Genomic DNA, 10,828 nt, shown 5'->3' with positions numbered 1-10,828 from the left:
CTCATAAATAGACATTTGTTTTTTTTTTTATTTTATAGTCTCAGGAAAAATTTGGTAAAGCTTTTCATAGTCTGCTGTATGTATATTTTTCTTAAATAATGAATTCTCATTATTAGTTAAAATAAAACTATTGACGCTTTTTAAAAATTTGCAAAATTTTTTTGATAAATTATTTTTTTGTTTTTTATGAGTTGCAATTTTCTCAGCTAACAAATCATTGGTTATTATAAAGTGTTGAAGTTGTAAAGGCTATGACCTGGATACATTGAGCTTTAGTCTCTCACCAGCAAGTTAACCTTATTGTGATCTTGGCCAAACATACAATTTTCACAAAAATAAGGCCTATTATGCTCAAAGAATGGAAAAAATTTTGAATATCCATTTTTTCTACTTCATTATTTATGTGAAGTATAATAAAGCAGTTAAGTTGTAATTATATATTATTTTTTAATGAAAGTTACATTTAAAAGAGAACTAATTTGAATATAATTCATTTGTTTGTTGACAATTTTTTGTAGTCAAATTTCTTTTATTTCATTGTTTTTAAAATGATTAAGAAAGAAGAGAATAATATTAGTGTTAATAGTGTTTAACCAAAAAATCTAATTCAGAAAGCAAGTGCTCATTTCATGAAATAGGCAAAAAATTGCATAATTGTGAAGTGCTAATTTTGTAAAATTGCCACTTCAGAATTTTCCAATAAGAGATCAACTTTTGTTTTACATATTGAATTATGGCTTAGAAAATGTTAGGTGATATTTTATTTTAGTATTGTCTTTTTAAGTCATTCACTACTTGTTCTTTGTTTAAAAAACTTCCTAGATTAAGTTTATGAAATTAGATGGAAGTCCTTTATTAGTAAAGTAGATTAACTGAAACAGATTTTGTTATTTTTACAATAGAAATCTTAATAATGCAAGTTTATTTTCTTTTAGAAATTGAAAAATTTTTCATGATTATTAAAATACAATTATTAATGTTTTCAAAGTAAATAATTTAATTTTCTTATAACAAAGATTAATACATTAATATATGGTACATGAATAATCACTGGCCAAAAACTATTGTATTTCCATTTTTGCATATTTTGAAAATAAAAAATGTTTGCATTGTTTTCATTCCTTTAATAAGAAAGACATGACATGAAGCAAAATGTTTTAATCATCTTATATTTTCATAGTAATTTAATCAACGTTTACCTATTATATATTTTACTACTACTAAAACACAAATCACCACCTTTCCTTTCCGGCAAAACAAAATTTATTTAACAAATGTTTTGGCCTCTAATATGCCTTATTTAGGATACAACAGTGTAGAAGAGTGTGTGTTATGATGCAAAAACAAAAATTGAACATACTGAAATAGAACATGTATATTTAAAATCAGAGAATGTCTATTTCAGTGCATATTCAAAAATGGAACACACACAAAAGAATCTGTATAATTCAAATAATAATCTATCATGTAACATACCCAAGATAGGGAATTATTTAAGAATAAATATACAAAATAAATAAATTTAAAGATTATGTAACAAATAAGATAACACATCATGTTTAAGTGAGGGATGAAATTATGATGGATGGAAGAAAACTAAAGGGTGTCATAAAATAACTTCCAAGATGAAGAGATAGATTCTGCCTCTTTATTATTAAACAGTTACTCCTCTTTAGTGATTTAAAGATTCCTTATTTATGTAGTATTATAAGTAGTATGTATCAACTCAGCTTCTTTTAGGTTAATCTCAACTCCCAGATCATATCCTGTTTGAGAAGTAAATCTACTGGAAAGGAACGGTATTGGTTTGTGTTTTACAGTAGATGTAATATTCCAATTTTTCTTGACATTGTTGTTCTACTATTCTTTTCTGTTTTTAAACGCCTAATTTATATATGATTTTATACTACAAGATTTGTTTAAATTGAATTGATAAGGTTTTCCTAAGAAGAAAATATTTTTGACTACACACAAAATTTGTGAGTCAAGTTGCATTTAGAATTCACTTTGAAATATTATGTAAATTTTTGCACAGTTTTATTTGTGGACATTGTTAGTGGGCGTTGGGACACAATATTTTATTCATTTCTAATTGTGAATTCAAGTAAAAATGTAAATAATTGTATTTATATAATGTAAATATATGTAATTATCTAAGACGCTTCATCTTTGAAGTATAGAAATTAATGAAGTAGCCATGAACTACTCTCATTTTCTTTCTATTTTTTAATACAAAAGGAATTTTATATTTACTTCATAAAATATAGAATTAAGCTGTACAATTTTCACAAAAATAAGGCCTATTATGCTCAAAGAATGGAAAAAATTTTGAATATCCATTTTTTCTACTTCATTATTTATGTGAAGTATAATAAAGCAGTTAAGTTGTAATTATATATTATTTTTTAATGAAAGTTACATTTAAAAGAGAACTAATTTGAATATAATTCATTTGTTNATATATATATATATATATGTATATATGAGGATGTTTGTTTGTTCACTATACTGTTTGTATACTCCTAGGTTGTTTGACCAATTGCTATGAAATTGCTTTCATATTATAAATGTAACACCAAAGAAAATGATAAAGATTGCAATATGTATGAAGAATGTGTGAAATTCTTTAAAAAAAATTATAAAATGAAATATATTACATTTGAAAGCCATCAAAATTTTCTTGTATAACTGTTTAGTTTTAACTTGTTGATATGCATTTCTGTATGGTGTCATTACTTAAGCAAAATTAAAGCATATTATGTAAATGAACTATTTTGAATTAAAAAGCTTTTGTGGCAAATGCAGAGAAATTACAAGAGAAATGCCTTTTCTGAAGAATCATGTCATATGACATTTAAAGTCACTAATAGTAGATATAGATGAGTATCCAATTCTTCTTTCATGCATGATGCCTGTGTAATTATTTTTGAGCTTGCCAACCTATTTACAAACTGCTTTGCAGTAGTATACCACTTCAACATTGTACTAAAAGTCTTCAATTGATTTTGACTCAAATAAGCCAAATTTCTCCTGGATCCTGGTCCACAAAAACTGGATCTTAGCCATTTGCTCTTCTTTGTTGCAAACAAAGAAGAGAAAATGGCTTTGATAGTGAAATAGCCATGTTAATATCACTAAAATTAACAATAGGAATGAGCTATTAAGTTGAAGCTTGTTTCACAAAGCACGGGGACAGGTCACGACTTGTGATATGCAAGCAGCTTTCAGAAGTCTCAGTAAAAGTTATAGCCACATTTCAGATAGTTATTAATTCACTAGTAATTACTTCTAATATTTCAGTAATTATTCATCATTAATACTAATAAAAATTAAAATATTCATACTTTTAAATCATTATTTGACATTTTAATGTTAGACTATTTTTAAAAAATAAATGTTTAGAATTATTTATTAAAATTAATTTTCATAAATATTTAGATACTGCTTATGCAAAAAATAAACAGGATGGCCTTTGGTATTATTTTGATGATTCTACTGTCTCTTCAGCAACTGAAGATAATACAGTGGTGAGTTTATTTTTAAAAGTTTTAGTTTTTGTTGTAACCTTTACCTCATTTACTTCACTTAGACTAAATTGAAAGCAATTATATTTTTCTAATAATATTAATAATAATAATTCATTGACATTATTATTATTTGGAAGATTACAAAATTAGCAATTTAAAATTACTGGTTTGATATTTGTTAAGAAATCATATATAAAATCTCATCACAGGAATTTACATGTATAATTTAAAGCCGAATGACTTTCTACTGCCAATAACAACTGATAAAACTGAATCAATAACAGATTAAGTGTTTTTCACAAGTTGAATTAAAGTTTTAATAGTATTTTCTATTGGATATAAATTTTGTTCTGAGTTTTAATGGAGCTATGAATTAATATTCTGAACTATTTTTTAGCTTGTTACAAGAAAGAATTTGATAATATTGAATATGATTTTACTTAAATACATGTGTAGATTATAATTTATTTAAAATAATTCATTACTTCTGTTAAAATGTACCAAGATTGCAAAATCTTTTTATTATATATAGTATGTCATTTAAGCAATTAAACAGTAATGAATGGCTATGCATAATTTAATTTTCTTATTGTTTTTATTAATAAATTACACCAATATAAACAATGAGAAAATTAATCAAGCAGAGACAAGTCCAGTGGTTATTGACTTTTGATTTATCTACAGTTTGTATCCATATTTTTAGTATGCATTTCAAACTTCACATAAACATTTAACATAAATTATTAAAAAAATTTTTTAATTGTTGATAATATTAAACAGTTAAAAATTATAATTTTAATTTTTCCCATAATTGTGTATTAAAAAAATCAGTTCTAATAAGATGGATATAAATTTTTATATCTTTTGGTTACATTATTAAAAATTCATATATGATTTCAATTTAATATGATTTTTAAAATTAAAATTATTTTACTATATTTATAAATGTGCTTTAACATCATATAGCTATCACACAGCTTAGATTTTTAATTTACATTGTTTGTGCAAGAAAAAAAACTGAAAATTTTGTTAATTTCTGAAAAATTTAATTAAGATTATATTAATTTGTGTATGTTAAACATGATACACATAAACATTTAGATTGTGATTAATATTAAATCCTACTGAAATGACAAATTTAAAAGTAAAAACACTTTTCCAGAAAGAATTATTAAAAATTTATTATAATGATGTTCTTGTAACTCATGGGTACTTAGGTGATTATCTAATTACGGGAATCTTAATTTAATGAACAAATTCACAATGCCTTGAACATGACCTTTCAAAACTTAATGGCATTTTTTAGTAAGATAATATTTTTGAAATTTTAATTTCCAAATCTGTTTATTTTGATCAGATAATAATATATTTTAACTGTTTTTTTAATAAAGATGCAAATTACTTATTCTGATTTATTGTTCCTGTTGAAAACAGTTAATAAAATATAAGTTATGATAGTGTTTTAAAAAAAACAAAAAAATTGAAATTGTATTGTAAATTGTGTGAAATTGTATTGCTTAATACTGCAATGCAGAACTGAAATAGATATTTCAGATTTGCATTACAGTTACTAATTCAAAAATAATGATTATTTTTAAAACATTTCCATTGTTTATTCCAGCACCAATGCCAAAATGTTAAATGTGTAAAAAAGTATTAAATTTTTTGACTTTGTTATCAATAATTTAAACTGAGATAAATAAAATCTGTTATGAAACCATATATGATAATTATCAGAAATTTTTGTATCTGTTGAACATTAGTTAATAATAAAAATCCCCCCAGAAAAAAATAATAATAATAATAATAATAATAATAACTAAATGTGAAGATTTGCTTTTCTAAATGTTTAGAAAGAAAATAGAATTTAAAAAATTTTCTATAAATCAAATATTTCCTTTCCTATGTATAACTGAAATTAAATAAATTTCTTAATGCAAATTTAAACATACAATATAATATATTTTCAAATTTAAAAAAATTTTTAAGGGTATATTGTGGAGAAAAGATCCACAATTCAATATTAGGTTCAATATAATCTCTTTTTTACAGATAATCATTAAATAACAATATAATTACATTATTCTTATGCATCGGTTTGCATGTTACTTTTATTTACATGAAATTGGTATTGCTTAAAACTGCAACACAATTACTAAATTTTAGAATTAGTTTAGTAGAACAGAAGCATATTGAAGAGAGTTGCTTAAGATGTTGCAATAGTCCCACAGTACCAAAGCAATCAGTTTCATTACTATAAATAAAAATAAATATAATGCATATTACACAACTTCAGAAAGTAATCTTAAACAAACCAAAAAAACAAAAATTTAACTAATACCTATTGGAAACACATGTTAAAGTGTAGAGCATAGACTAAGATTACATACAGATTCAAAATAACTGTAGTTTTGATAATTTCTAGTGGAAATCAAAAATGTAACAATTTTNTATAGTACATTATTGATATAAAATTTTTTAAAAATTAGTTTAAAAATAATACATGAATATAAATAAAATATTTTGTTGATTATTTTTCGCACTGGTATTGATATTGTTATTGGACGAAAAATACAGTAGACAATTGCATGATTACTTTCCGTTCAAAAGGGGATTAATTTAAAAACTTTCTAAATGTTTAAAACTTAATTACTTTAATTGATAAAGTCAATATTAATAAAGTGAAAACAATAACTTTCGAATTATGTAGTTATGATATATTCTGTTTTACAATTTTCGTTCAAAAACAGAATATTCGCTTTAGAATAATGAAAAAAATTTATTTTTAAAATTTTACTTTTTATTTAATTTTTTTGTTTTTATTGGTTATTTTTAAGGATTTTGTGTCATTATTTTTATGATATTTCAAGACACAATGTATTTCAAAAAAATTGGTATATTTTTCTATTATTTTATAACACACACACATACACATACAAATATATATATATAACTCCATAAACAGAATAAATTTTCGTACCGAAATATAACAAAAAAAAATTTTAGGCTATTCTTCAATATTCCGGTATACAATTTTCACGATTTCTACAGCATGTAAGATAAGATAACATCTAGATGTACTTTCTTTCTCCTGTGTTATTTGGATCCAGTTAAATATAGCTTCTATTTCTTTTAGAGTACTCGGAAATATCACGATGTTACTTTAGCATCGTGACTCTTATCCCAAAGTAAATACAAAATAAACTCAACTGTACATAGGTAGAGAAAATTTTTACATCATAAACATAAAGTTAAAACTAACAAATAATAACAACAATCAAATGAATGTCTGCTGAATTTATGTAATATGTGTAAAATTTTAAATGTTATAGGGTAATTACAATTAGGAAATAAATTTTATGGATATTCAGAAAGTATTTTGTTTCTTCTCGTTACTAGGCAAGTTATTAAATGGGGGACGTAATATATATAAATGATTCGTTGTAGCTCAAGGAAAGCAACTTAGTAAGCAAACATCATTTTTCTTCAAAGTTATGAAACCAAAGATCATCAAAGTTTTATTTGAGTTTAACGAAAGTTGCTTGCGTGAAAAGAAAACCATATGGTCCTTTTTTGTTCCTACAAAGTACCCTACGTTTATTGGGATAAAAATTGTCACGTACTGGAAAATGTCTCATTCTTTCGTCATGAACATGATATATGGTTGACGCGTGACGAAGAACGGTAGGTTTAATAAATTGAAAAACTCTCCCAAATAAAATCTATTTCTTCAAAGACTAAAGCATAAATTATAAAAACATAATTACTGCATTGAGACACTTTGAAAACAGAAAATAAAAGAACTAAAGTATTGATTTTTCCGATTCTAATATTAAAGTTATCATTAGATTTTTTTTACTAATTATACCTTTTATTTAATAGTAATAATATAAATAAGTCAGAAAAACTGTGTCAAGATAATATATTAGCAATTTGATAACCATTATAATCTATTTCGTGACTGTATTCGTGACGATTAGCGTGTTCGTGACAAAACGTTGGTTTTTACATTAAGTTACACTTTATATTCAGTATCTTATCTTTAATACATAAAAAAATCATTCCTAAGTAGCCAATCAAAAAACTCTTATAGCGTGATAAAGAAATTTCATTTAATTCATTTTTTTAAAATATTTTTAAAGAAAAAAATAAAACAATAATTATTAATTTCAAAAATTTTTTGCTCTTAAATTAATCTATAGCAACGTAATATTTTAGCAAAAAGAAAATCCATTGTCATATATGTTTTATATAAATTTTTTGCCACGGTATATTATTAGTTAACAGTACATCATATATGGAAATACAACCAGAATCACCAAATAGCAATATTAAATAACAACTTTGATACACTAAATACAATGTCTTTATCCATAAATATTTTTTTATTAATATAAAAAGAAATTGTATTTGTTTTCGTAGAAGTTCAAGTTTAAAATCATTTACTGTTACTATAAATTTAAAAATTACCTATGTATTATAAAAACAGGTTCATAATGTGTAATTAAGGGGTTCAGAGGAGAAATGATATAAGCAAAAGATGTATAATTTGAATATATTAATATTAATATTGACATTTTGTAAAATATATTATTATTAATTAAAGAAATTTAGATATATTTGCTTAAATATTATTTATCTACCTTTAACTTAATATGTTCTGTAATTTAATAGAAAAATAACTTGTAACAGTTTTCTACTAACCTTCTCTATTTATACATTGATAATATTATATAAATATATTAAAATATTCTTTTTAATTATTATAATTGGAATTGGATTATTTTATGTGTGAAGTATTACGAGATATAAAATAATTTTTATTATGAAAAATAAAGATAATGTTATATACATTTTAATCAAGTAAAGTGTTAAGTTATAGAATAAAATACGTCCATAAACGAAAAACAAATTATACAATTATTAAAATTAACATAATAAATTTATTATTTCTTATAACATTGAAAAGTATAACATTGAAAAGTATAATATTTAAAATTATTTTATTGTATTAAAAGAATAAAACTTTAAGGCATTTGAAAGTTTAAATAGTAGAATTTATAATTTCAAATCAAATAAAATAGAAATTGTTCAAGTCTAAAGGGAAATTCAAATAATACTTTTCATTATAAATGTAAATTAGAAGACATTAATATCGTGGATTTTACAAGGAAATCCATTGCTGACTTCTAAATATTAAATTGTTTGCATAGGCTACAAGTATTAGTAATATTTTAAAAGTGTTATCAAAATTTTTTACATCTCTGCGTTATTTAAAAGAAAAGGACATAAATAAATTAAAAATATCATCGGAAGAAGAAACGAAAGTCTAAGAATGGCGATAGGATAAGAAAACTGATTAAAAGATTCAAAAAGTTCAATTCATATGCATTTTGAAATGATAGATAAGTTAAAAAATTTAAGATAAAAACTTTCGACGGGGTTTATTTAAATCCCAGCAGACATTAAATTATTAAAGCAGTTGCATATTATTCTTGAAAACAAATTTGACACAAATGGCGCGACACATATTATCCTGCAATCTTCTAATATTTATCATTTCCATACTAAAATATATTTTATGGATACATGGATTATATAAATTTTTAACAAATGCAAAACAACATTAAATATTACATCCGTATTTAAATATTTTTGCTTGTTTTGATGATAATAGTAAATTTTCTGTTAAAGAATTTAGAATAAACAATTTTATGACTTAAAAATCATTTTAGTTTTTAATAATTTAATCAATATATTGTTTGTTTAAAATGATTTATGAATAATTTTGATTAATTTCATTTTAAAAAAAAACAATTCAGAAATGTGTAATATTATCAAATTGAAAGCATTATTTGTTAAATTTAATATTAAAAGTTAATCATTTTTGTTTTAATTAAATTATCTAATGCGGTTTTTTATTTTCTTTTCTAGTCGAAAGCAGCTTATGTCTTATTTTACATGCGCCGTGATTCCGATAACACACAGCGAAATGTGATACCTCGCCGGAATATTCCAGCTGCTCTGGGTGCACCTCCCGGAAGTGATTTAGTTAGTCCAGATGACAATGATGGCACATCGCATTCTAGTGAAGAAGATGTCAACATGGACATAAACTAATGTATTTCCATAATATTAATATTGACTGCAAAAGAAATGAACTGCAGAGTATAACCACTGTTATATGAAAGACTTTAAATATGGTGGTGTTATTCTTTTGAACGTCAACCCTTCCAATATATCTTTCTACGCAAAGTGATAAAAGAAGAAAGGATGGCGACGTTTGCTTGTACCTAGTTGTAGATATGTGCACCAGTAATCGTGCAACTTGTTTTGTTCCATTACTCATAAGTTAAAGTAATTCTCCTGCAAGATATTTGACTTTGTTCAGGGGGACTTTATTTTTTGTGTATTTATTTCTAAAAGTCTTATATTAAGCGTAAGTGTAAAAAATTTCTACATACTGAAAACGTGCACAGTGTCACCAGCCAGGGATTACAAAAGTCCTATGTTTGAATTGTAACACAGTTGCATTGACAAGAATCAGATTGCCAGCCATGTTTTACAAATCCAAAAAAAAATTACCAAATCTTCATAATACTTAAAGTTTGTGGAATTCCGATGTTAAAAATTTTATCACAGTTACTGGTATCAACACTAAGAAAGATAAACATATAAATTATAAATTGAAACAAATAAATTATAAATTAATTCAGCATAACTAAATTGATATTGCAAGAAGATGGCAGTTAATTTAAAAAATATATTTATTACATTGAAAAAAATTCAAGTATTAATAATCAATACTTTCTTCTTGGAGACTAAGAGTAAATGGTGTGCAAAGTGGTGTTAAAAATAAATAAAAAAACACAAATGTGAATTAACAGTTGTAATAGGAAAAAAATCACCTTTGTTGTCAAGATTTATCTTCTCTTATTATTAAAATATAAAATGAAATTTTAAATCTGGAATAATGTATGATTTATTTAATATTATTTTTAACCTTACAGGAATGTGTAGTCTCATTTGCACATACATTTTAAGTATGTGGATGATAAACTAACTTTCCTATTTTACAGTTGTATAAATTAAGAATAGAATTAATTGCTGCAAATAAAATCTTTTCCAAAAGACTGTTTCAACCATTTTTTCCCCTTTATCCTTAAATAATTTAGTTTGATATCAATATAATAAAAATAAACTATATCTTTGAGATGATATATTTTCTGGCATTTAGTCCATAAAATTTTATATATAAATTCTTAATATTTTAAAAATACTTTTTATGCATAATATGGGTT

The 10,828-nt window shown here is 23.7% G+C and overlaps 1 protein-coding gene across 1 annotated transcript in view; it reads left to right on the top strand.

The window, feature by feature from the left end:
- The window catches only part of LOC111621532 (ubiquitin carboxyl-terminal hydrolase 4-like), a 119,038-nt gene extending 108,547 nt beyond the window's left edge, over positions 1 to 10,491 (top strand). Inside the window, exons 22-23 of the mRNA XM_023363690.1 lie at positions 3,439 to 3,527; positions 9,462 to 10,491. Coding sequence (XP_023219458.1) covers positions 3,439 to 3,527; positions 9,462 to 9,647 — 275 coding nt within the window. The 3' untranslated portion in view covers positions 9,648 to 10,491. The remainder of the gene's footprint in view (positions 1 to 3,438; positions 3,528 to 9,461) is intronic.
- The last annotated feature ends 337 nt before the right edge of the window (positions 10,492 to 10,828 follow it).

Source organism: Centruroides sculpturatus, unplaced genomic scaffold (assembly GCF_000671375.1).
Source record: "Centruroides sculpturatus isolate CEXI.00-Female unplaced genomic scaffold, Cexi_2.0 scaffold272, whole genome shotgun sequence".
NCBI lineage: Eukaryota > Metazoa > Arthropoda > Arachnida > Scorpiones > Buthidae > Centruroides > Centruroides sculpturatus.
This window is presented reverse-complemented; position numbering and strand designations above follow the sequence as displayed.